Here is a 27,283-nt window from a genome sequence, read left to right as displayed (position 1 = left end):
CAGTTGAGCAGCCCTTAGCATATCATTAGCATATTATGCTTTGGTTGAACGACCGGACAATTAGGCATATTAGGCTTTTATTATATAGGATTTTTATTGATTTGAGAGAGGAAGGGAGAGAGACATAGAAACGACAATGAGAGAGAATCATTGATCGACTGCCTTCTGCAGGACCCCCCCACTGTAGATCGAGCCCAAAACCTGGGTATGTGCCCTGACTGAGAATCAAACTGTGACCTCCTGGTGCATAGGTATAGGTTAATGCTCAACCACTGAGCCACACAGGCCGGGGCTAGAATCAGCTTATTAATTTTTATAAGAAGCTTTCCAGGATTTTGATTGGGATATTTAATCTATAAATTCTGGGAGAATGACATTTTAACAAAATTGAATCTTCTGATCAGTGAATATGGTATCTTCATTTACCTAGGTCGTCTTTTGGCAATATTTTATAGTTTCATTATCCCTATGTTGGACATACTTTTCTAAATTTATCCTTAGTACTCCATGGTTCCGATGCTATTGTAAACAGCATTTTAAAATTTAGATTTCTAATCGCTTTTATATAGAAGTGCAGTTGATTTTTATATATTGACTTTTTATCTTGTGACTGGCCTTGTTAAATTCACTGAATAGACCTAGGAGCTTCCTTTGTAGATCATGTGGGGTTTTCTGTGTTGTTATCTGCAAATAGAGGGTATTACACTTTTTTCCTTATCTGTATGCCTTGTAAATTTTTTCTCTCTTACTACAGTGACCAGACCTTCTAGAGCAAGCATGTCAAACTCAAAGGCTAACACGGGCCAAATAAACAAGGTTGAAGTTTATGTGGGCCGCAGAAAAAAACAAAAGCTTCAATTTTCATAGAAATGTAGGTTTATTTCGATAGAGACATGCATAATACAAAGGGCTGAAATAAATGAGTCATCGTTAACATAAAATAATAGAACATTTTAATAAAAATTAATACATTTTCTTGAGCATTAACTTACCAGACACAGAATAACTGCACAAATTATTAAGCGTAATGCAAATAAACCTATTTTTCTTGTTCTTTGAAAGCAAAATATTTCCTGTTGCACACACCAAACAAGTCAGTCCAAGACTAATGACGTGGCCATCAGCTGCTAAAATATTTGCTGCTAGTTTTAGTGGAGAGAAATGGTGCGCCTGCGTGTAAGGCGCGTAAGGGGAACGAATGCAACACGATTATAGTAACCAGTCATTAGCGAACGTTGTAGTTATTAATAATAATGTGTAACAGGAGATTGTAAATATTCAATTATGAAATTTTATTAAAACAGTTCTTACATACCGTTATATTGGCTGGGCTGCAAAAATATTTGTTGTGGGCCACATGCAGCCCGTGGGCCACAGGTTTGACATGCTTCGTCTAGATCAGTGGTCGGCAAACCATGGCTCGCGAGCCACATGCAGCTCTTTTGCCCCTTGAGTGTGGCTCTTCCACAAAATACCACGTACCCTAATTAAGTTAATAACAATGTACCTACCTATATAGTTTAAGTTTAAAAAATTTGGCTCTCAAAAGAAATTTCAATCATACTGTTGATATTTGGCTCTGTTGACTAATGAGTTTGCCGACCACTGGTCTAGAGCAATGTTGAATAGAAGTGATGATGCACGTCCTTGCTCTCTTTCCGATCTCGGGGAAAGTGCTCCGTTTTCACCATTAAGTATGTCAGCTGTAGAGTCTTTTGAAATGCACTTCATTAAGTTGAGGATGATCTCTTCTATTCCTGAGTTGCTTAGAGTGGTTTTTTGTTGTTGTTGTTAATCCTCACTCAAGGATATTTTTCCCATTATTTTTTTTAGAGATAGTGGAAAGGAGAGAGGGTGAGAGGGAGGGAAGAGAGAGACTGAGAGAGAGACATACATCAGTGTCAGACACATCGATTGGTTACCTCCTGTACACACCCCAACACTAGCCAGGGATCGAACCTGTAACCCAGGTACATGCCCTTGAGCAGGAATCAAACCCTCTACCCTTCGGTGTTCAGGCCGAAGCTGAAACCACTGAGGAACACCTGCCAGGGTAAGAGTGCTGTTTTCGTGAGTCATGAATGGTTGCTGACTTCTGTCAGATGCTACTCTGCATTGAGATGTTCATGTGGCTTTTCTCCTTTATTCTGTGGCAACATGAATCATTGATGAGATTCTTGGGAGGCTTTACTAACTTTTTATTATTAAGACGTTTTTAGGGCAGTAGAACAGAGGGAAAGGTATAAAGATTTCCCATATAGCTCTGCCTCCACACATGCATAGCCTCCCCCCTTATGGACACCCCCTATCACAGTGCAAAACTGGTTATAATTGATGAACCTACATTATCCCCAAAGTCCATACGGGACATTAGGGTTTACTCTTGTACGTTCTGTGGGTTTGGACAGATGTGTGTGACATATATCCATCATCATGGCATCATACCAAATAGTTTCACTGCCCTAAAATTCCTCTGTGCTGGCCTGTTCACCGCCCCCCCTCCCCCGTCCCCAGCAACCACTGGTTGTTTGACTCTCTCCATAGCTTTGTCTTTTCCAGAATCACAGTTGGAATCATAAAGTGTATAGCCTTTCACAGTGGCTTCTCTCACTTAGCTATGTGCGTTAGAGGTGCCCCATGCCTTTGCACGACTTGATAGCGGATTTCATTTTGCACTGAATAAAACCCCGTTATATGGGTGACCTTGGTCTGTCCATCTCCCCATGAAGAACATCTTGGCTGTTTCCACGTTTGGGCACTTAGAGGAAAGTTGCTCTAGCCCTCCGTGTGCAGGTGTTGTGTGGATAAGTTTCCACGCCTCCGGCAAGACTGGTGGCAGGATCCCATGGAAAGAGGGTTTAGTTTTAAGTAGCTGCCACACTGTCAGAATGGCTGTACCTTTTTGTATTCCCACCAGCAACGAATGAGAGTTCCTGCGGCTCACATCCTCAGTTTGCTTTTGCGATTTGGATTTTGGCCATTCTGATGGGTGTGTACTGTTACCTCCTTGTTTTAACTTGTATTTCCTGGTAACAGAAGATGTGGGACATGTTTTAATGTGGGGATTTGCCATCTGTGTATCATTGGTGGGGTGTCTGTTAAGCTCTTGGGCTTATTTTTAAATTGGATTCCTTGCTTTCTTTATTGTTGAGTTTTAAGAGCTCTTTGTATTTTGGATACTAGGTCTCTATCAGAGATGTTTTTCAGATATTTTATCTCAGATGGCTTGTCCTCTCCCTGGCTGGCTCACTCTCTCACAGGCAGAAGGGCTCATATTAATGGAGCTGGAGCTTGTCCGCTCTCTTTCCTGGTCTCTGCTTTGGTGCTGTATCTGAGCAGTTATTAGCATAGTCAAGGGCATCTAGGCTTTTTCCTGTGCTGTAGGAGTTTCTGTATTTTACATTTAGGTCTGTGATCCATTCTGAGGTGATTTTTGTGAAGGCTGTAAGGTCTGTATGATGCATGTGGGTGGTTTTTCCAGCACTGTTAAAATGTCAGACTAACAGCCTTGCACTACTGAAATAACCCTTGTTCAGGATCAGTGGGCTTGGTCATGGTATATTATATTGTTCCTAAATTGCTAGATTTGATTTGCTCTTTTTTAAAAAAATACATTTTTATTGATTTCAGAGAGGAAGGAAGAGGGAGACAGAGATAGAAACATCCATGATGAGAGAGAATCATGAATCGGCTGCCTCCTGCACGGCCCCCCCTGGGGATCGAGCCCTCAACCTGGGCACGTGCCCTTGACCAGAATTGAGCCTGGGACCTTTCAGTTCGCAGGCCGATGCTCTATCCACCAAGCCAAACCGGCCAGGGCTGATTTGCTCATTTTTGTTGCAGAGTTTTGTGTTCATGAAGACATTGGTATGTAACTTTCTTGTACTGCCTTCTGACTGGTTTTGATATCTGGGTAATGATGGCCTCCTCATACAGTTAAGTATTTCCTCCTTGCCCTGGCCGGTTTGGCTCAGTGGATAGAGCATCGGCCTGCGGACCAAAGGGTCCTGGGTTTGATTCTGGTCGAGGGCACGTACCTCAGTTGCAGGCTCTTCCCTGGTCTGGGCTCGTGGAGGAAGCAACCAATTCATGTGTTTTTCTCATATCAATGTTTCTGTCTTTCTCTCTTCCATTCTCCCTAAAAACCAGTTGAAAAATATTCTTGGGTGAGGATTAACAACAACAAAAAGTATTTCCTCCTCTATTTTCTGTCAGACTTAAGTAGAAATATTATTTCTTCTTTAAGTGGTTTATAGAATTCATCAGTAAAGTCCCACCTCAGCTTGGAGTTTCTTAAGTTGGTGTAGTTATTTAGGTTTTTTATTTTTCTTTTGTCAGTAGAGACCTTTGTCTTTCAAAGAACCGTCTTTTGCTTTTATTGATATTCTCTATAGTTGGTCTGTTGTTTGTCATTGACTTCCAGTGTTAAATCATTTCCTTCTTTCTATTTTGTTTTCATTTGCGCTTCTTTTTTATATTTCTGAAGGTGGAAGCTTAGATTGTTTTCAGGCATTTCCCCCCTAGCGTAAGCACTGAAAGGATGCTTAGCACTGTTAAAAATACTGCTCAGACGTGTTGTGTTTAATCAATTAGATCAGAATATTTTCACTTAGTATAGAATTCTAGGTTAAAAACATCTTTTCCTCCATCATTTCTTTTTGGCCTTTGTCTCTAGTTACTCTTTGTTCCCTGTATGTGATGTATCTGTCTTTCTTTGGCTGCTTTTAAGACTTTTTAAAAGCTTCATCAATGAGATTACATAATAGTTCTCTTTATACTTATCCTACTTTGATTTTCTTAGACTTGTGAATTTCTACTTATCAATTTTTTAAAAAATTTATGGTCATTATTTGTTCAGATACTTTTCTGCTCTCTTTTCTTACTTTCTTTGATAGAATTTTAGGACTTTTCAGAACTTGAGTCACTCCTCCTGATATTGTCCCATTAGTGACTGAAGTTTTTTTTCTTTCTTTTCCCCTTTCATTCTTTTTTTCTCCATATGTTTCAGTTGAGATCATATTTTATTGCTGTCTTCAAGGTCACTAATCTTTTCTTTTGCAATATGTAATTTGCTGTTCCGCTCATCCAGTGAATATTTTATTTCAGATTATATATACTGTATATTTTAATTACAAGTTTCATGTTTTTCCTTTAAAGTTGTTTTATATACTTACTAGAGGCCCAGTGCACGAAATTCGTGCACAGGGGTGTGTGCCCCTCAGCCCAGTCTGCACCCTCTCCAATCTGGGACCCCTCGACGGATGTCCGACTGCCCGTTTAGGCCTGATCCAGGTAGATATGGCCTAAACAGGCAGTCCGACATCCCTCTCACAATCCAGGACTGCTGGCTCCCAACTGCTCGCCTGCCTGCCTTCCTGATTGCCCCTAACCGCTTCTGCCTGCCAGCCTGATCACCCCCTAGCCATGCCCCTGCCAGCCTGATTGATGCCTAACTGCTCCCTTGCCAGCCTGTTTGCCCCTAACTGCCCTCCCCTGCAGGCCTGGTCCCCCCCAACTGCTCTCCCCTGCAAGCCTGGGTCCCCCCACAACTGCCCTTCCCTGCAGGCCAGGTCGCCCCCAACTTCCCTCCTCTGCTGGCCTGGTCACACCTAACTGCCCTCCCCTGCTGGCCATCTTGTGGTGGCCATCTTGTGTCCACATGGGCGCAGTCATCTTTGACCACATGGGGGCAGCCATCTTATGTGTTGGAGTGATGGTCAATTTACATATTATTCTTTTATTAGATAGGATAGAGGCCTGGTGTATGGGTGGGGGCCGGCTGGTTTGCCCTGAAGGGTGTCCTGGATAAGGGTGGGGATTCCCTTCGGGTGTGGGGAGGCCTGGGCAAGGGGCCTGTGGTAGTTTGCAAAAGTGGAGGCCCTGGTATCTGGGATTTATTTATCTTCTACAATTGAAACTTTGTAGCCTTGAGCGGAGCCAAGCCTCCTGCTTGCTCCATGGCCGCAGCCATTTTTGTTGGGATTTACTTATCTTCTATAATTGAAACTTTGTAGCCTTGAGTGGAGGCCAAGGCAGGCCAGGGCTGCAGAAGCTTGGCTTCCTCCATTGCCTGGGGCAACTCAAGCCTCCTGATCTCTCCAGCTCTGTGGCTGCCGCCATTTTTGGGGGGATTTATTTATCTTCTATAATTGAAACTGTAGTCTTCAGTGGAGGCCTGGACCGGCCAGGGCACCGGAAAGCTTGGCGTCCTCCATTGCCGGGGAAACCCAAGCCTCCTGCTCTCTCTGTGGCAACAGCCATCTTGGTTGGGTTAATTTGCATACTCGCTCCTGATTGGCTGGTGGGTGTTGCTTATGGGTGTAGCGGAGGTACGGTCTACTCAATTTTGGATACACATATTGCCCTTAGGCAGGCAATTCCGGTAACAGACAGACTATCTTAAAGGTCAGTAAATATTAGTAAAGATTTGCTTTGAGACTATTTGGTCAGGAAATTGCTTGAGCCACCATTGCTCGACTAAACAGTTGGTGTATAGCTTTGGCCCTTGCCAGAGCTCAAGGTTCACCAGCATTCTGGGCTCCTTGTTTACACTTTTCTGATAGTGAAGACAATGGGTAGCTTCCAACAGACCTTGTATGCTAATTTTACTATCTTTTTGTCATTTCTGGGTCTATTACCACTTGCTGGTTTTTCTCCTTAGTGGCATTCCAGTTGGCCTACTTTTTTATATTATCTCTCTAGACTCAACTGCTTTAAAAAAAACTATTAACCCTTTACACTCGCTTGCTTTTTTCTTTATTCCTGCTACCGATGCTAACTGTGTCGAGTCACACTCGACATCCGAGTGCAAAAGGTGAAGTCATTTTCGCCTCTGTACCCATTTATCACTTTTTTGAAAAATGAGGGAAAATAGATTTTATTAAACATATTAAATCCCAATTTGAGCAATAGAATAATTAAAATCGGCTATTCATTGAGATTGGGAATAATTACTAGTATTTTTTATTTTCTATTTTTTTGGTATATAATTTTCCTGGTGATGCTATTTGCTGTAATTGATCCTTGTTCCTGTCTGCTATTGATACAAAACCATTTTGGAATTCCAACATGTGGTGGTAGTGCTGGGTCATTATGGGATCTCATCTTTTGCAAACAAATGGTCGCCTCTCAGGACTCAGCGGTTTCTAATTTAGGAGGGGATGCAGTTCAGCAGGTTGTCAGGGGCTTTTGGTGAAATAAAATATGAGTAATTCACACTTCTGGATAAATATAATTTACATGAGGAATTTTCTGGAGCATTTATTAACCTTTTTAAATGTTTTCTATGAAAAACTCTTACAGATTGATAGGCTGTATGATTGGAAAAAAAGTCCTGAGTCCGATGTGGCGGCCACTTTAAAGAAGCAGAAAAAGAACACAAAAGATGAATTTGAGGAGCGAGCAAAGGCTATTATAGTGGAATTTGCACAGCAGGTAAGAGAGCTATCCATTCCGTATGAAGAGGCTGCATGTGGAGCAGTGTTTTCTTTCATTGCCTTGTCAGTCACTAATACTGGTTCTGCTCCCCTATTCATGGGACTTAGTGACTTACTCTTTCCCCTTACCCTTTTTCCTTTGTAAATCAGAAAGTGCGTATTTCAAAGGTCTCTGGGTAGTTTTAATGTTTAAATTTTAAAACTGAGTTAACTTGGGAACTTTTTCTGAAACAATGAATGCCCCAGGATATGCATGGCCTTTTCTTGAGTGTTTCTGACAAGTTTCAGGGTTAGCCATTTGCTCCTTCAGCTTCTAGTTGGGTTAAAGCGTTCCTGTTCTGGAGATGGCCCTCCGCAGCTTGGCCTTGTGGGTGATTTTGCGCTTTATGTCTTTAGGGTTTGAATGCGGCTTTGTTTTATGAGAATAAAGATCCCCGCACTTTTGTGTCCTTGGTGCCTACCTCTGCACATACTGGTGATGGAATGGGAAGTCTCATCTACCTTCTCGTCGAGTTGACGCAGACCATGCTGAGCAAGAGGCTCGCCCACTGTGAAGAGCTGCGGGCACAGGTGATGGAGGTAAGGTCAGCTGTGCAGGCGATTGTCTTTTTTTTTTTTTTTTTTAAATAGTAGGTTCCTGGGTGGGGATGTTTACTGCTGTTAGATTTAATCAGCATGGCTCGTTGTAGCATATACTTCTTTGCAACCATGTCTCTTAGGTTAAGGCTCTCCCAGGAATGGGCACCACTATAGATGTGATACTGATCAATGGCCGTTTGAAGGAAGGAGATACAATTATTGTTCCCGGAGTGGAAGGGCCCATCGTAACTCAGATCCGAGGCCTCCTGTTGCCTCCACCTATGAAGGAGTTACGAGTGAAGGTGAGCCGCGGTGGTCAGCAGGGACCTGTGGGGGCTTGTCGTGTGGGAAACTGCTGAGGTCGCTTCCTCCTTTTTGAGTGCTGCTTGGCTCACTGTGCACACGCACACACCCCCCACTTTATGTTAGAGGTCTTCATGTAGGAGGGACCAGTCATGTTGGCAAATAAGAATTTTCTTATTCGCCAACTAAGCTCTTGATAAAAACTAAAGCACACCGCTAAGTAATTTTTCATCACCACTTTTATTGTGAAATAAGACATTCAAACAGAAAAGTACACACAGGACATAGAAAAGTTGAATAAATTTTTAGGAAGCAGACAACCAGATCAAGGAAAAGAGCGCTGCTGACCCCCAGGAGCCTCTGTGTGCCTCTCCTGGGCTCAGCTCCCTCGGCCCCAGAGGGAACCGTGTGCTCCATTGTCATGATAGTAACGCGTGTCCTTGCTCTCTGACTGCCAGCTTCCATACCTGAGAATGCGCCCTTAAAAAGGACAGACTTTCTATGCATCATGTCCTTCTCATTTTTCCTTTGCATCCTGCAGCTTTCAGTCAAGAAATACAGATTTATGGGTGTTGTACTTGTGGTTCCCCTTTGCTGTGTATGGTGGGCCATTGCACAAGTACTTCGTGGTCAGTTTGATCTCCCGGTAATAACAGAGAGCGCAGGCTGGCTCCAGTTCTACAGTTCATTGCCAGCACTCCTGAATGTGGGTGTTCTGTCTCCTGGGGCGGTGGCACAGGTTTCTCCTGGGTGCGCATGGAGTGAACTGCGGACTCACTGCTTAGGCTTAGCGCCACCTTCAGTAGGGAAGGCCACAGTGTCCACAGTGAGTGTGATAGTTGCACTCCCAGCTGTGTCCATTATTCACGTCTTTCAGCTCTCGATGCTGATTTTTCTGTTTTTCCCATTCTAGTGGCTGTGTAGCTCTTGCTGTTCCAGGTGGGACTTGCTTGATTGAAACATGGTGGCCATTATTTTGTTTGTAGCCATTTGAATTTCTCTGTGAAATGCCTATTGTGCCCTGGCATGGTCTCTCCGTGGCAGATTTCTGAGTTGTTTAGTAGTCAGTGTACCAGTCTGATTGGGGGGTAGGTAGTGCTTCATTTTGTCCTGGTCTGTAACTTTTTTTATCTCTTCCTCTGGCACCTTGAGAAACAGAACTACTTTATTTTACTGTCGATTTTATCAAGCTCTTATTTTGTGTATTGCTTTTTGTTTACCCCAACATCATGAAAATATTGTCTCTCACGTCATCTCTTGGCGCTGAGCACTTTCCCGATGACAGTGGTAACATGCTTTGGTCTCTGCAGAACCAGTATGAGAAGCACAAAGAGGTGGAAGCAGCTCAGGGCGTGAAGATTCTCGGCAAAGACCTGGAGAAAACGCTGGCCGGCTTACCCCTGCTGGTGGCGCACAAGGAGGATGAGATTCCGGTCCTTAAAGTAAGTTGTTTTTCCTCTGGAGCCACCTGGCCTGTCGTGGGGCAGAGGGAGTCACACTAGGAATGGCGAGTGAAGCCTTAGGTCATGGCCTCTTTGCACACAGTTGACACTTTTTAAACATTACTCCAGTTTAAAAAAATTTTCCCCCAATTACTTCAGTTTGTATAGTCATATGAATTGGCATAAGTAATATTTATATGCCCTACAATTCTAAAGCACACATTTTACTTAAATAAAAAATAAGCCCAGAAGTCGTTTGGTTTTAGATGCCTGAGAATATGGACAGAACTAGGTCCTGGGAGTCATTCAAAGCCTGTGTGCCTGTTTGTAGGAGCAGATGGCACATGAGCCCCCTGTTTCACAAAAGCGAATTGTGAGCCACAGCTTATACCACTGTTCTCAGCCCACGCTGGTCTGGTGAGCTGGGCCCAGCACTCACTCTTCAGGCTGCACCAGTCCCAGGCAGGGAGCGGCCCCTTAGGGCAGGAAGAAGAGGGCGGGCATGCCTCGTCGGCCAGTGCCAGGTTGGCATGGACACCTGCTTCTTATTGAATGTCCTCACCTTCAGAGGAGCAGTGACGGAGGACAGGGCCGCGGGATTAGGGTAACTTCAAAATGGAGACAGTTGAGCCGAGCTGCTGGGCCACCGAAAACACATTTCCTATGTGTCATATTTTCAGCTTTTAAGATTGTTATTGCATTCCTCTCACCGTCTGCCTTATTTGCCAAGTTGAGCAGAGGTTAAACGTATTTCAGTGTTAGTAAACCCCACACAGGCGAGGCAAGGCGGGGCGGGGTGGGGCACAACTTGAATGTGGCCCAGAGCCCTCCACTCCCGCGCTGGTTCTGCAGTGCCGGCTCCTGCAGGCCTGGGTTTGTTTCCAGAAGAATACTTAATGACAAAGAGAAACACAGTTGAACTCTAGGCTGCTGCTGGTGGAGTTGATGTACAGCCATGTAAATTCCAATTTCTTCAGGATGAACTGATCCATGAGTTAAAGCAGACACTAAATGCTATCAAATTAGAGGAAAAAGGAGTCTATGTGCAGGCGTCGACGCTGGGCTCTTTGGAAGCTCTGCTGGAATTCCTGAGAACATCCGAAGTGCCGGTAAGTAACCAACCCGACTGCAGCCCGCGGGGCTCGGTTGGTGGGCGCTTCTGCCACCCGGTCCGGTAACGTGCGGACGCCCTGTCTCCAGTACGCAGGAATCAACATCGGCCCCGTCCATAAAAAAGACGTTATGAAGGCCTCGGTGATGCTGGAGCATGACCCCCAGTGAGTACCCGCCTTCCTGTGGGAGGCTGCGCCCGTGATACCTGTGCCTGCTCTTGGGGTGCGCTCCATTCTCATTGTCTCTCCTCTCTGACTTCCAGGTATGCAGTCATTTTGGCCTTTGATGTGAGAATCGAACGGGATGCACAAGAAATGGCTGATAGTTTAGGAGTTAGAATTTTTAGTGCAGAAATTATTTATCATTTATTTGATGCCTTTACAAAATATAGACAAGACTACAAGAAGCAGAAACAAGAGGAATTTAAGTAAGTTGGTGGTTTTCCCTACTTTGGTCTTTGATGAAGAAGGTGACTATTGGAAAATGGCCCAACAGCAGCACGGTGTGTGGCCGGCAGAAGCATGGCGTTTGCTGGAGGCTGTACCTGCCCCCGCCCCCTGCCAGCCGCGTGGGGACAAATCCCCCGGAGCCTTCCTGGCTTGGGTTTTGTTTTTCATTTTCAGTTTGGCAGACAGAAGTCTCTTTCATGGGGGGTAGTTGGTCCATTTGGGGACTGTCTTCCTTCCCTGGGATTGCAGGGAATGGGGAACTAGGAACTGAAACAAGGGAGGCATTCCAGGGAGTGAAGCCTGGGCCTGCAGCCGACCTGACAAGGAGCCCAGTGTAGGGGCACTCCGCAGGAGCGAGGCGGCCGTGCCCGACACTCCCTTCCTCTGGGAGCTCAGGGGAGAGACGAGCAATGAACACACGAAGAGCGGGGATAAGTGCTAAAGAGCAAAACAGAGCAGGGGCGGGCCCAGATGAGAGCTGCAGGCAGCTCATCTCTGAGATCTAGGTTATGATCCAGCCACCCAGACACGAGTGCGAAGGACAACGCTGGGCGGTGGCCCACACAGAAACCCTTGGAGAGAGTTCAGAGGAGTCGGCAGGACCCAGAGCACGTGGGACCCTGTGCACGGGATGGATTTTGGAGTCAGTGAAGAGGGCCTATCGGGAGGCTCCCATAGTCCAAGCCAGACACCACAAAGGCTCAGAGCAGTCACCCTCAGTGATGACTCAATCGGGCATATTCTCAGTTCAGACTCTAAGGAGGATTGAAACTGAGACATGTTCACTGTAGATGGAGAAACCTCACGTGAGAAGGCTTAAGACTTAAGAAGCTGTGAAAGCACTTGAAGCATTTGCTTCATGAGCAGGGAAACTGTGCTTTTGGATCATCTGATTTGGGAACATGCTAGAGAACAGGAGGATGTGGTTTGATGCCTGTGGGCCCCCAGAACAGCCTCCACATGTGCCACCCGAGTAGGTCCCACGAGGTTCTAAGACCTGAGTGCCGTCTGTAGCGCAAGCCCTTCAGTCGGCACCAGATGCTCCTGTGGGGCAGCTTCTCTGAGACCGGGGAAGCACTTGATGGACAGAGGAGGGGTGAAGAGAGGAAGAAACCACACAAGGTGGCTGTGGACTGAGCACCCACCCCCGGGCGCAGTGTCCCTGCCGCCCGCGGGGGCCTGAGAAAGCTGCGGGAAGAATCCTCGTGTTCACCTGTACTTGCTTTTTAGTTTAAGTGACTTTGTACTTAAAAAATCCTTTTTTTCCCTTTTAGGCACATAGCAGTATTCCCCTGCAAGATGAAAATCCTCCCCCAGTATATTTTCAACTCCCGAGATCCAATCGTGATGGGCGTGACTGTGGAAGCAGGTCAGGTGAAACAAGGGACCCCCATGTGTGTCCCTAGCAAAAATGTAAGTGCCAGTTGTACTTTAACAGCATGTGCTATCTGTTAAGCAGTAAATGGGAGTCCAGAAATGGTGACAAAACTTACACCAAGCAGAGCGTGTCACCTTCTATACTTGAGACCGCAGTCTTGCTAAATGTCAGCATTCCTTAGTCAATCTTGGTTTTTAGCACCTGATACCAGTGCATCAGTTATGAAGACTGCAATTTTCAGTCCTCATTCACATTTCACCAATTGCCTAAAAATGACCTGCTGGCTTGGTCCCGGATCCTTTCATGTGGCACTGCCTTTGGCTGTTAGTGTTTCAGTCTTCATTAGCAGCAGCCTGAAGAGTCCAGACCGACCATTGCTTCACAGGGCATTTCTCCCTGGATTTGTCTGGTTTTGTGACTGAGGAAAGGATCCTGCGTGTACAGGTGCCCATGGGCCTTGTGCATTTCACACAGGTTCTCTCTTTGTCGGTGACCTGATTGCTGGGGGGAGGTGTGTGCTGCCAGCTCAGCCTCTCCATGAGAGACACATCTTTCCCCTTTGTAATGAATTACTAGGTGGTCTGTGGGGTACTTTGAGTCCCTATGATCTCCTGTTCCTCAGCCTTTATCCCATTAGCTTTAACCATTGGCGTAAGTCTATTATCACATAAATGGTTGCAAAATTGTGATTCTTCCCCCTGCCTCCCTCTGTAAAGAACCCTCACCCCCCTGACCTTTTCATTGAGTATCCATACACTCAGTTTTGTAAATTCTGCTGTTGTAATCCATTACCAATACTTTTGATTGCCAAGTTATCCAGTTTGGTCTGTGGCAGCCACATGCCCCTGGAGCAGCTTTCTCCTCCCAAGTGCAGGACGCTGTCCCAGGCGTCTAGTCCTTTCCTGCCCCAGACCATTCCTGTAGTTTCCATACCATTTCAGCGGGCTGAGCTAAGATGTTTTTTTGCAGTTATTGTCTCCTGTATGACTGGCCAACCTCTATTTTCCCTCTTCTTAATCTCCTGTATCTCCTCCCAAGCAGAGGATGCCCCCCACCCCTATAATTGAGATTAGGTTGCTCATAGTTCATCTTCAGAATGAAATGGGCCTGCAAGGCCTCCCTGACTTCGTCCCCTGCTCCTCACCCCTTGCTCACAGCAGCCACTCCAAGCTCATTCTTGATTCTGAGCTTTGGGCACCTGTCCTGTGAAGGGTGGGACAGAAATAGAAAATAGCATACAGCACTTTCCAAGTTGTGGCCATCTTGGGAAGGGCAGAGAGGATTGTGCTGTCACCCCTGATTTATCAATGAGAAAACTCCACTGTGGAGATGGTAGCCATGGAGGGTCAACAGCCGAGGCTTTGACACTGGCCCCAATGCTCAAAAACTGGTTTTTCTCGGTGCCTGCAACGGGCAGGGTTCCTCTGCTTACATTGTCCTTTGTTCTTATTTTACAGTTTGTGGACATTGGAATAGTAACAAGTATTGAAATAAACCATAAACAAGTGGATGTTGCAAAAAAAGGACAAGAAGTCTGTGTGAAAATAGAACCTATCCCTGGTGAATCCCCCAAAATGTACGGGAGACATTTTGAAGCTACAGACATTCTCGTCAGTAAGGTAAGTCCCTCCGCCAGAGGGGCACCTCTGAGGAGGCGGCGGGACTGCTGGTTCCCTCACTCGGCAGCCGGAAGGGACTGGTGGTGGGCAGGCGTGATGGGTAGAGCGGCCCATCGGGAAAGCTGCTCACAGCGAGGGCGCCGGTCTCCCAGGTCCCCAGGAGCGCTGCCTCAGTGTCCTCTGTCAGAGTGGCCAACGTCTGGGGGCGGCTGGCCGCCCGCCCGCTTCTCTGGGCACTTGTTGGTTCCATTCTGTTCTGATGCCGTCTGTGCCTCGTCCTTTGCAGATCAGCCGGCAGTCCATTGATGCTCTGAAAGACTGGTTCAGAGATGAGATGCAGAAGAGTGACTGGCAGCTTATTGTGGAGCTGAAGAAAGTATTTGAAATCATCTAATTTTTCCACATGGGGCAAGAATTAGAGTAAATGCAAGAAAAACAAGATATAAAGTGGAATGGACGTATCTGGACACTGATGCACTTAAGTATGGAAGGAAAAAAATAGATGTATAAAATGTTTTCCATGAGAAACCAAGAAACTTACACTGGTTTGACAGTGGTCAAATACATGTCCCACAGTTCCAAGGTGCCTGTCCACATGCCCGCTCCTTCCCCACCCTACCTGCTGCTGTTTTAAAGTTTGCCCTTCCCCAAATTTGGATTTTTATTACAGATCTAAAGCTCTCTCGATTTTATACTGATTAAATCAGTACTGCAGTGTTTGATTAACCAAGCTTCTGCAGATTTTGTGATTCTTGGGACTTTTGATGTAAGAAATACTATTTTATTTATGCATCTCCTTCCCACAATCATTTTTTCCAGCATTCTTCTGCCATATGCTCTGGATTTTTAAAAATAGGAAATTAGGTATTCTGGTATTTCTTTATCTGCTTTGTGTGAAACCATGGTGTAGAGTGTAGCTGGCTGCTACTGACTGCTTGTCTAGTCGTGAGTCCCCTGTAATCAGCACAATTCTGACTCCAATAAAGAGAACATTCACTAGAAAGCTCTGCTAGGCCTTCGTGGTAGCATAGCTTCTCTCCCAGGAGTCTTCAGCTCTTTTCTTTTAAAGACAAGAACTGTCTCCAACCTTGTGTACCAGTACGTGTTAACATTAGTTTTTATATAATAATCTTGGTCTATTTTATCCTAGAACGTCTATCATGCATACATTTTCTGATTAGAAAACAGGGAACTGATAACTATTTGGGCTTAGTGCTTCTAAATTGTCATGGAGACGTCATAATGATTCATGCATATTAGTAAATCTGATTATAGCTAGTTTTATGGTTTTCCTGAAAAGTGTGGGTGATAGGTCCACATGAGGATATACTCCTTTCCTCAATATAAGATTAATTCCTGTAACAGATCTCAAGGGTCTGACTACCTATTTATAGCAGTGTTGAATGAAGTTAGTATAGGTGTTTGAAGAAAATATCCCCAAGTAAACTATATTTTTAAAGTGTTATGGCATAACATAGCATAAAAATATGTACATTTGAAAACCTGTACCACTCGTCATTATTGAAGTTTCTTCAAGGGCCAACAGAGGTAAGAAAAACACCTCTAAACACCCGTGGGGCATAATTTTCCCAGGAGAAACTTAATCAATTGTGTGTGTGTTCTAATTCACCACATGTAAACTCCTCCACTTGGAAGAAGGTTCCTGTGGGGGGGGTGACTGTCCGGAAGCAGCAGACCCCAGCCTGGCCCTCTCGGGAATTAAGAGCCTAGCACGAGTCTGGGCTGTTCCTGTGGCATAACAAACAGTTCCGGACCTGGTTCCTAAAGGATTCACAAAAAGGAACCTGTACAAAATATACATACAGTTCTTTATTAAACAACTGTAAACACTTCACTGTAAAAATCCATAAAACTTTATAAACAAACATTTTGTAAATAGAATCTATACTACAGTAAAAGAATTAACACATTTATTTACATGCAATACTGACAAATTTGGCACTTTTTGAAAAGAAATGTACAAAACACTTGCTCCAAAAGAAATTTGAAATTATGAAAACTCAGAGCATTACTACCATGCACTTTGTAGATACCTCACAAGCACTTATGGCACAGCAGCGAGAGCACCACGCTCCCTGCTCACACTATGTAACTTTCAATGTGCTCCCATAAGTCTGTTGTAAAACCACCTGAACGTTGTCAAGAATAAAGTCAAATGCCATATTCCAAACTGATTCCACCGACTGCTGCGTCAACCTACAGGTGGGGAAAGAGGAACATCAGGAAAGACTCATGATTCCTTCAAGAATCGGTTTAACATTTTAATGTAAGAATCAAGAATCGATTTTGGCAAACTCGAGAACATTCCAAAGGACTTCCCTTGGTTTTAAACTATATGAAACCCCAAGGGGAACAATCTCATTCTGACTTTATCACCCAGTCAATATTACGGCATTCCTTTCTCTGCGATTCTAAATAATGGGCACCCTTTCCCCATTAACCGTGGAGAGCAAAGGTAAGGCAACTGACGGCCAGAAACAATGAAACTTAGAGCCTTGCCTTCCTCCACTAGCCCTTGTGACATGCCATTTCCCCTTGGATGGAAGTACTAGTTACCTTTTCATGTATTTTATGACGAGGTCCAGTTTCTCCAAGTCTTTCTCCTCTATCAGGTCAGTGCAATATCTCACAACTTGCAGAATGTCTTCTTCCATTGGATCTAGAGGGGAAAAACCTCATTGAGAACCAGCCCACATGTTTATGGGACAGGAAACTGCATTTTTACAACAACACAGCTGAACGGGCTATGAGAGGACTTCCCCAACCAGTGTAAGTGCTTGGCTGATTGAAGCTTCTTGGATTTAGAAAATGAGCGCCATCAACACAGTTGAGCCTGTCATGCTCTGAAACCACAGGACCATTTGTTACACATCAGTTTTCGGCGCTCTGCCCATCCAAGCCGACCTGAGATGGTGGTGATCCACTCCTTGAGCAGGGTCTTCACGTCACTGAACTCCACGGCTCCGGCGAGGTTGGGTGCCGGGGGTCTGACACAGCCCGATGCGGCAGGCTGCACACCTGAAGCAGAAGCAGAGAGTTCTCCCTGTAAAGCAAACAAATGATAAAAGTGCTGTGTTTACATGACATCAAGTGTGTTAAGATTCAGGAAAAGGTCAAAGTTTAAAAAGCATGAAGCTTACCAGCGGTTTCCCGGCGGCAGGATCTTCGTGTTTCAGAAACCCTTCAATTAACTTCTGGGGACTCCCGCTGGCCCCTGGCACAGCTTTTAGGGGACTGTTAAGCAGCTTGTTTTTCAAAGGGCTCTGAACCTTTTTGGGGGAACTGACGGGATTTTTCTTCTTGTTCCGTTTCTTTTCTTTCACTGAGGCTGGTTTCAGCTGAAGTAACGGATTCTTTGGCACTAAAAGATGAACGTAAGATCCTCAACCAAGGTATCTGGATAGTAATATGGATTCTCTCCTCCCCCCTCAAATCCAACCACTGTGCACACGCACCCCCAACAAGGCCTCTAGCTGAGACTGGGAGGCAGTTAATGACGAGGGCTGAGAAGTCAGGCTCGGCTCTCCCGCTTGTCTTTCTGTTGCACCACCGCTTACTGATAACTCTGCTCACAGGATGCGATGAAAACTCAGCAGGTGAAATAAACGGCTCATCAGCACTAGTCTGTTTTGCCTGCATCCTTTTATGTATCTGTTTCAAAGGACAATGGCCTTGGCAATTATGCAAAAAGATTTCTGGAAATACCTATTTAGGCATCTTTGTTTTTTTAAAGGGCTTTTAAAAAAAGTCAAGAATGATGTTTATAAGTCAAGAAGTTACAGACACAAATCTAACTAGGACTCGATCACTTACTGTATGTCTACTTGTTGTGCTCCCCCAATATAAAGACCTCAACATGACTAAGAGCTGAGACTTTGGCCATTATACACAATGGTTCCGCTTCTCGCATGCTCACCGGCTGCGCTGGCTGGCTGCTGGTGCGCGCTGCTCTCGCCCTGCCTCTGCCTCTGATCATACGCTGCTTTCAGCTCCTTCTGAAGCTCAGCAGGGAGGGCAGCAAACACCTCAGGGTCCACCTAGTGGAAAAGAGGTTCAAAGTCAAACGAGTTGATTCTATATGGCAGCTGGCTTATACTTTTCACACAATAGATTATTTTCAAATCATACTTTTCTGATCTGTATGAATTCTTAACTGGTCCTCAATATTAAGGCTCATTAAATCCTCACGGGGTTTTAGGATGAGAATAAGGAATACAATTCTGAGCATGAACTGGACTTTTTTAAAAAACAAAACAAAACAAAACACTGAGCCCCCAGGGCAAGCAGCACAGGCTCGGCTCGTTTGTCATGTTTTCTGAGACATGAGACTTGGACTGTGTCACTGTCCCAAGTTGCGCATCTCCTGTTTCTCAAGCACAGCCCCGTCAGAGGTCTCTAAACGGGAACAGGATGTTCTGGGTAGAAGCTGTGAACATCCATGTGCCATAGTCTCCCTCTTCTCAGACCTCCGTTGCTTTAAGAGCGGCTGCTGTCAGTCTGTCCTGCAAGATGATGAGTCGAGCCAATCCCGCCCTCACCCCACATGGTGTAGACTAATGCGAGTTTAAGGTGCAAAGGGAAAGGAAGTAAGACATGCCCTGAACTGGAGCAGGAGGGTGGGGCCATGTAAACTGGCAGAAGGCCCCCACATTTAACTTACTTGTGAGAATGCTGGAAGGGCTATTACATTAATTCCCATGTCGCTGTTAGATGCTTGAGGTTCTGGTATTTGTAACAAAACTGTCCCCACTGGGTGTGGCACAATTCCTGTATTACAGCCATTTACTGGTTCATTCTTTTTGTCACCATGCTGCTCCCCTTGCTGAACAGCACAAACTTGCTCTACTTGTTCCCGGAGATCAGGCGGGAGTGCTTCTAAAACAGACTGATCGAGCTGTAAAAGACAGGGTGCGAGGTTGCGCCACGCTCAGAGATGATGTGTTTGGAGAGCTCATACTTCACTTCCACCTCAAGTTTACCATCTTGGATAATGAAGATAAGGTGAGGTGCAGATAACCAGGCCAGGAAAGCCACCCCCAAGCCCCGGCCTCTGAAGGCCGAGTAGAAATGTGTGGTTCTGAAGGTGACCTATGAACACACTGGAGATGATACTACACAACTGGCCGGTCCCACAGGATCAGGTCAGTCCACACAGGAAGAGCCTCTGTGAAGCTCAAATCTCAGACCTCAACCTTGGGCAGGGCCACTGCCTAAGGCAAATAGGTCAAATTTCTAAAGCCAGAAGTTAGCCTTTCAGGCAGGAAACTATATGCCCCCAAGCACAATCCTAGGCTGAGAGCAGACAGCTAGGAAAAGAAGCCAACTGCTCCAGCCCACATACTGGCATCCCTGTTCCTAGGCCAGGTCCCTCCTCCGCCCCCGTGCACATCCCTTAGGAAGCACGAAGCTCATGAGCTGGCTAGGCCAACCTGACCTCGCTGGGAGCAACTTTCTGGGTAACTCGGGCCCACACCTGCCCCTTGCCCTAGCCTACAGCCAGCGGCAAATGCTCTCAGCCTCTGCCACCGAGTGCTACAGAGAAATCAACTTTCCCATCGGGCCTACGGCAGCACGCCACACCAACTCAGTGAGCAGCTCAGTCAGGAAGTTATCCCTCCCAGGGAACTGCAGCTGCTGCAAGAAAAACTCCAGGCTTCTGGTGATCGCCAGGAAGTGCATGTGTGGCCCCTGTCACAGAGGCAGTGAAGGAACTGGCTCTCATCCGACATTTTACAACTTGCAAAGGTTGCAAATCTGCAGAAGCGCAAATCCTTCACTTACACCGATCATGTGGCATTTGGAATTCAGGTATATAGTGGCCTTAAGGAGTCACCCTTTCTCTCGACTACTGGCAAGGAAATTAAAAATGTCATTCCTACTGTAAAACTACTTTTGCATTTTTATCATACTTAATTATAGAAATATACCTGGGAAGGTGATGGGACCTCTATACTCAGATTTAGTTTTGATTTTAAGCTGATGGGAGAATGTAGACCATTCCATTTCCCCAAAGGCTCGGCTTTGCTCGCAACAGGGCTGACAGCAGATGTCAGATGTGTGGAGAGAGATGGAAGGAATGTGCAAGTTCTAGAGGCAGATGAGATTTCCACATCCATGGCAGCCAGGAATACTGAAAGTACAGAAAATACATAAACTAGCCTCTTCAGCTCATTTGGAGACGTGGGGGCACTGACCCACAAACTTCAATACAGCTCATCCTGATGCCAGCTTGTGCCTGAAAGGGTCACACAGCCCTGCCGGAGAACTTACAATGAACGGCTCTCCTAAGGACACAGCGGCACCAGGCAGAACCACCCCACACCCACCTTCCTGGTGCTCTTCTTCTGAGGATGTCTTTGCTTTCTGAACTTGGAGGAGGTCCAGGACAGAGTGGGAGCCACCAGGACAGTGGCCTGGCTGAGCTGGCACGTGCCTGGGACATGCGGGAGGTCTGGAATGAGCAGGAACCAACTGGTTCACTTGAATCCCAACCTAGAATCAGAAGAAAGTATGTTTTTAGGAAAACTAAAGTGAAACATGAAGTCAACTGAGCAAAATTCTCAGCCAATCCTCTTTTTACATCTTCTCCTGTTGTTAGAATATAAAGTTAAAGTATTTAATCAGCCTTCTACATGATTTTTACAAAAACAGCTTCTATACTACCTGGTGAGCTTACTGTCCCTCCACCTTCAGTATCCACTTCTACTCATATACAACGATCTCTTCACACAGAACATCCAAAAAAGGGAGCTGCTGTATCTCACCAAAGTTCTTGCCAGAAAAGTTTTTAAAATAAGATTCTAAAAAATTTTAAATAAAAGAAATGTACCTGCAAACTTCACATAAAATAAAAAGTATTAAAAAATGGGTTTGGGAGTGGGTGGGCAGTACCCTTCCAGCATCTGTACAGCCACCCTCCCCAGCACGGCAGGGCGGGGGGAAGTGGACTCACGGCTGCTGCAGCACCCAGGCCTTCCACAACGTCCACACCAGCCAGTCACTCCCCTGTACGCATGCGTGCGCGCACAACGGGACCAGCCAAGGTTCATCTTTGAGAGAGCTAGGCTTTCACCTTTCTGATGCCCTCCCCTCTGCTCCAAAGGCATCTTTCATGTGCCTGTGGTAAACGCTCCCTTCTCGTCACCCTCATCAGACATACGTTTCTGATTGAAAAGAACCCGGTAAGTACAAGAACTGCAGACTCACACTCGCCCAGTCCTGTCTATTTCTAGGAGAACAAGAATAGGAAACAAGATAATGCATGTAAAATGAGCCCTTGGTTCATTAAAGAAAGGTACTGTAAGAAGTTAAGGTATCAAATTATTCTAGGCAGAAAACAGATTTCAGAACAAATCTGATTTCCTCTGAAAAAGGAGATTGGTCCGGTGAGAAAGTCGAGTTTTTCGGTTTCTATCACAGGAGCTGAAACCTGCACACAAACCCCACACCTGCCATGGCCGTGCTCAGATCAGGCCTCCAGCGGAAACCACGTTCCAGAAAGCATCCTAAAATGCTGTGCACTCACCCCTCTCATGTCCGAGATATTGAGCTTCGTTGTGTGGAACATGTTCAGTGTGGCCTTCCCAATGACTTTGGCGCTGTCCGTTGCCTGGTCCAGCGTCACGGTCCTGTAAGCGACAGAAGTAACTTTAAGGGCAGGAGCTGCTCCGTGCGCCACGGCATCTCTGCACCGGGCGCGGCTTACAGAGCCACAAGGAAGTTGTCAGGAAGCCACAAAGCGTCACGTATGAATGTGACTCCTAAAAACCAATGAGACAGTTTTCCTTCAAGGAAGCCAAATGAATTAATTACATTAGCAGCAAGGGGAAAAGAAAATTCATATAGAACATTGGAATTTTAAGATAAAAACTCACAAAGAACCGGCCAACTAAAAGTAAGCTGGAACTTAAAAAAAAAAAAAAGTACTTTAATTAATACATTAACAAATATAAGCATATTGTGTTGCAACCAAAGCATGAAAGTTAAGTACAAAGCTTTTTAGCTACCAAGAGAAGGTTTAGGTTCCAAGGACGATAATGTTGCGGCAGAATGGTTAACCTTAAGAAAGCAAAGATGAATCCCTTGTATGTTGGTTCCTGACTCTAGTTTTGTCAGTCTGAGGTAAGGCCATTGAAATATCTCAACATGTGGATATAAGCTCGTTACAATCCTGCTTCTCCTCAGCTCTGTAAACAGACACGTGTGGACAGCCGTGACAAGGGGGACCTGGTCGGACCGGAGCACAGCCAGCAGCACGAGGTGCCCAGCTGCGTCCGCTGTGTTCGCTCTCTCCGGGCCCTGAGGACACATGCGTTCATCTGCGACACGTGCCTATTTCTCCACGGAAACCATTTGGAAAAATATTTCCATTGATCTGTTACCTAATAATAACCTTCAATTTATGTCACATAACAGAATAACTTAAAAGCATGATTTTTAGTGGACCTTAGTGGATGAAACCTGTGTTTATCTTAATTTCTTTCTAAAATACCACTAAAGTGACTTGAAATGATTTTTAAAAGGTATAAACTCTTATAGAAATGGGAGAGGGGATTAGAGAAGAAAAATGTTATCCATAATTTAGAATACTAATAGCAAATCAGTAAATGGTAAGCTACCAAATGCCTGCTTAAAAGCCCACAGGAAAGCACCAACTTAAGCCACAGACCCTCAGAAAAGCTCAGGAATTAGAGGAGGGGAGAGAAAGGGGATGAGAATGTACACGAGAGAGCCCCCCTCCTTTCACCACCTATGAGGGGCCTGTCACTCACAGCTAAGGGAGGAGTGAGGCACCTCCCTCAAAAGACCCCCCTTCCCCATCCAGACCCCTTCCTATGGAGGAACCAGATGTGAGCTGGAGGATCCAATCTGGGGAAAGGGGTAAGCTAACAGAAAAGATCAGACACTACCAAGTGGCTGTGGCAACCCCACAGCAGGCCCCTCCAACCCCTCGGTGAAGCCCACCGAGCCGGGTCTACGTGTCCCACTGAGTCCAGAGGACCAAACAGCATCGTCGCAGTTCCCAGGCGGGGACAGCCAAGCGCTGCCCGGCAGAGACACTGTGAGAAAGCCTCCTGTAACAGCAGCCAGGACAGGAAAAAGGAACTTGGAGAAACACTCACCCTGGGACTGGATGAGTATTTAAGAGATGAGAGACAATGCTGTAATGTGAAATACTAGGAACATTTACATGTCCAAAGAACAAAACAAAACACTCGGAAATTTAAAATGTTACTAGAAACCAAAATCTTAATGCTGACAAACTCCCCGGCACAAGGAGACAGAGCAGACTGACTTCTCAGTAGGAATCCTGACAAACTGGAAAAGTGACTTCTAACTCTAAGTTATGTTTATAGCCTTTAAGCCAGCAAATCGACGAGCATCAGGGTAGACATAAGGGTTCAAAAGGCATCCTGCCACCGCACTCTTTCTCAGTGAGATCCGAGGGGGAGGAGGAAACGGATCCACAAAGTGAAGGCTTTGCAGGAGGTCTTGAGATAAACCAATCCAGCCAGGAGTAGCAGGTTGGGGGACCCCAAAAGACAGGTCTCCCAGAAAAAAAGATCAAACCAACAGATTGCTGATGTACTGAAACAGACTGGAAGGGAGTTTGGGAACAACCTCTGGTCAATTCATAAAAGAGCAAACAAGATACTCAGTAAACAGAGAAAAACCTGTTCAACAGGAGAGGCAATGTGTGGATCAGCTCTGTACAGCATGTACGTGGCGGTAACAATTTAACACTAGACCGTGACGGATCCAAAACGACGACTTTATCGAGGCAAAGAAGCATGCAGGGAAAACAGTCATTGACAAGGGAAAGTCAGTCAACATTTTACAAAACCGAAAGAAGCTAGAAATAGCAGCTGAAGTGTGTACCGAGAGCATGGAGGTCCACTCCAGGAGAAGCCACAGGAGCCGAAAGAACGGCACTGGAGCCGGGGGGCCCAGCACTGGAAGCCCTGCATGCGACACCTTTTCAATCAGACGTGCTCCTTTGGTAAAAGTTAGATGTACCAACTTCAAACTGACCACATACATAAAAGGACTCCCAAGGGGAGATTCTTTCCCCTAAAGGAAAAGGTTTTAAGAAAAACTTTCCTAAGTGAAAATCAACCCAGAACTCAGTCTCCACGTACCTCTGACAGGCCATTAAAATCTGTCGTTTCTATTAGTTTCATCTAGTGTCAGAGTCTGGAAGCCACAAGACTGTGGTCAAGGCCAAGTACAAGAAATTACAGAATCATGGAATGTGGAGACCAGTTCTTAATTCACTCAACTGAACAGGACTTTAGTCAGACTACACGGGAACCCACAAACTTTTCTGTAAACACTGGTGCCTGGTGCGCCCCTTCGCAGCCTTCGTTTCTCACAGGGCGTTATGAGAAGTCCTTCTTCCCTCACACCAATCATATAAAGATAAGCACAGGCTGGCTTGGCCCACAGGAAGTAATTATCAATCCCCGAATCAGAGGAAACAGTCAGCACTGTAGTATTTCATAATCCCCACTGCAACACAGCGTTCTCACGCAGGCAGGGTACCCCCACAATGCAGGTGTCAGTGGCTGGCTTACAGCTCATCTACAACTTGGTGACGCTTATAAAATGGCACTGTTTCAATCAATTATGTGCTTCTTGTGCATCATCATGTGTCATGCAAGTTAATATGTTAAGAGCACAGCCAAATGTATATTTTATTCCTGTGTTGACTAAGCGAAGAGTCCTTATCTTGTTAGAGGTAAACCCTGACACATTGTGGAGGAAAGGCTACAGCAGCTGAGATTGTGCTTCAAAATAACTGGGAGGGGGAGGGTGCTGAGGGGAAGCTAACAGCAATCGTTGAAGCCAGATGATGGGCCCATGGGGGTTCACTGACTATTCTTTCTACTTTTGTATTTTAAGTTTAAGATTTTCATAAAACATTTTTTCAAGGTTCAGGACAAAAAAGAAACAAATACCAACAGCAGCAAACAGATAAGTGCTTATAAAAAAGCCAAATAAATATTATCCTAAGTATATTAAATAAATAAAGTATAATCAATTTCAGTTTTTTAAATGTTGTAATTAGATTTCTAGAGAACCTGGATTTTTCCAAAGAGAATGATCAGCAGGCTGATTTTCTTAATAAGATTAGACAGAGGGAGCCCCTAGGCACTGCTGAAGGTACCACAACATACAATGCTAAGTAACGAACAGACATTTAAAAGTGCATACATGCCGCCCTAACCAGTTTGGCTCCGTGGACAGAGCATCGGCCTGTGGACTCAAGGGTCCCAGGTTCGATTCCGGTCAAGGGCACGTACCTTGATTGCGGGCACATCCCCAGTAGGGAGTGTGCAGGAGGCAGCTGATCTATGTTTCTCACTCATCGATGTTTCTAACTCTCTATCCCTCTCCCTTCCTCTTTGTAAAAAAATCAATAAAATATATATACTTTTTAAAAATAAAAAAATAAAAAATAAAAGTGCATACATGCCAAGAAGAAACGAATTGCTACCAGTTCTCCTTCCAAAGAATGATTTCAGTTTTGGATGTTCCTTTCTATGTATCTTGAACAAATAAAGCTCCAGGTTACATTCCCAGAAAAGGTATTATTACAAACTGGATTATTAGAAACCATGTTTAAAAAAAATTATATCCAGAGTAGAGTCCTAATAACCAAATTATTATAGAAATAATAACAAACTACCATTTGAAATAGGTAATTAAATGTTCATTAAAATAGGTAAAAACAGAGTTCAAAATTACCAACTGCATAAAAAAGTATTTTATGAATTACGTTGTTCAATGTGTAATTTATAACCCGTTTTCCTGGTAAATAAAGACCTTCATGATAAAGCTGGAAGTTTTCTGTGGCTGACAGCATCCTCTCGTCACTCTCAGCAACATCTCTATAAAATGTGACTGTGATCTTGCTAACTCTTTCCTTACACGTATGTGGCTTTCAGGGACCAAAGTCTTAAAAGCTGTGGTTGCCCAGCAGATATAAAACAGTGTGCAGAGTGGCATAAGTGATGTGCAGAAAACTAAGTATTTTCATACTAGTCTCAGCTCTTAACTGAAGTTTTATATTTGTGGCTTCCGCATTAAAAAAACACATTTTAAAATGCGTTCTACCAGTTTTCAGAGACTACAATGATTAATCTTTTCATGAACAGAAATGAGACCTCCCTGAATGAGGAACCGTCTCATTCAAATCACTTATTAAATGACTATATTGAAATTTCCCGACGGCCCCTCTCACCAAGTCCACTACCGTCTGTGGGTGCAGGTGTTGGGCCTTCCCTGTCCTGCTGTCCCTGCACTAAAGCCAACAGCCTGACCCCAAGGCTAGGCCACCAAAGGTCAGGAACTCGTGGACAGGCTGACCCTGAGCGTAGCAACTGAACTTAAAGATGGCCCCGGGCTGAGCCTGCCTCTACAGAGTATCACATACCATCGGAGTTTACAGATCTCTATTCATACTCTTCCTTGGTTTTTTATTAATTATAACAACCTGCACTGAAATATTACCACCCAATATCCTTTTTAAGATAAGCTTACCTGGCAATGTGATCACAAATTCCATGGCCTCCAAATTTTGCAGTTTCCACAGGGGCCCCCGGCTTCCGTACCATTATTTTGAGAGTCAGGCGTTTACCCTTCATGCCAGCAGCTTCAAGGCGTCTTTGAATTTCCTCTGACAGACTCAGAATGAAAGCTTCTGCTTCTTTGGGCTATGGAAAGGCATACACAGAAAACTCCCATGTTACTACTTTCCTATAGACCTAACAATTCCAACATTATGCATACACATTATTGACTATTTTGCTAAGCATTTGTTTAAAAAAGATCCTACAAACTCTAGGGATTGCAAGTATTTGAAGACTTAATGTCAAGCACCAAGTCTGGTCTAGTTGACAAGATAAGACAAGGTGAAAACATAAAGGACAGCATAAGGTAA

The 27,283-nt window shown here is 45.0% G+C and overlaps 2 protein-coding genes across 8 annotated transcripts in view; one reads left to right on the top strand and one right to left on the bottom strand.

Moving 5' to 3' along the window:
* The window catches only part of EIF5B (eukaryotic translation initiation factor 5B), a 71,527-nt gene extending 55,706 nt beyond the window's left edge, over positions 1–15,821 (top strand). For both annotated transcript variants that reach the window (XM_079792368.1, XM_079792367.1), the window contains exons 15-24: positions 7,303–7,434; positions 7,833–8,015; positions 8,156–8,317; positions 9,629–9,760; positions 10,738–10,869; positions 10,961–11,037; positions 11,136–11,300; positions 12,597–12,735; positions 14,158–14,319; positions 14,606–15,821. In XM_079792368.1, the coding sequence (XP_079648494.1) occupies positions 7,303–7,434; positions 7,833–8,015; positions 8,156–8,317; positions 9,629–9,760; positions 10,738–10,869; positions 10,961–11,037; positions 11,136–11,300; positions 12,597–12,735; positions 14,158–14,319; positions 14,606–14,713 (1,392 nt within the window). In that variant the 3' untranslated portion in view covers positions 14,714–15,821. The remainder of the gene's footprint in view (positions 1–7,302; positions 7,435–7,832; positions 8,016–8,155; positions 8,318–9,628; positions 9,761–10,737; positions 10,870–10,960; positions 11,038–11,135; positions 11,301–12,596; positions 12,736–14,157; positions 14,320–14,605) is intronic.
* Positions 15,822–16,127: 306 nt separating this feature from the next.
* Positions 16,128–27,283, bottom strand: part of REV1 (REV1 DNA directed polymerase) — a 115,081-nt gene continuing 103,925 nt past the window's right edge. For all 6 annotated transcript variants that reach the window (XM_079792361.1, XM_079792363.1, XM_079792362.1 and 3 more), the window contains 10 exons: positions 26,884–27,056; positions 21,866–21,968; positions 20,667–20,832; positions 20,268–20,470; positions 19,001–19,234; positions 18,257–18,377; positions 17,481–17,701; positions 17,245–17,383; positions 16,897–16,999; positions 16,128–16,536 (listed from right to left, as the gene is read on the bottom strand). In XM_079792361.1, the coding sequence (XP_079648487.1) occupies positions 16,425–16,536; positions 16,897–16,999; positions 17,245–17,383; positions 17,481–17,701; positions 18,257–18,377; positions 19,001–19,234; positions 20,268–20,470; positions 20,667–20,832; positions 21,866–21,968; positions 26,884–27,056 (1,575 nt within the window). In that variant the 3' untranslated portion in view covers positions 16,128–16,424. The remainder of the gene's footprint in view (positions 16,537–16,896; positions 17,000–17,244; positions 17,384–17,480; positions 17,702–18,256; positions 18,378–19,000; positions 19,235–20,267; positions 20,471–20,666; positions 20,833–21,865; positions 21,969–26,883; positions 27,057–27,283) is intronic.

The sequence above is a fragment of the Cnephaeus nilssonii genome (genome assembly GCF_951640355.1).
Source record: "Cnephaeus nilssonii genome assembly, chromosome: 15".
Taxonomy (NCBI): domain Eukaryota; kingdom Metazoa; phylum Chordata; class Mammalia; order Chiroptera; family Vespertilionidae; genus Cnephaeus; species Cnephaeus nilssonii.
The sequence above is the reverse complement of the archived record's forward strand: the minus strand, read 5'-3'. Positions and strand labels throughout refer to the sequence as shown.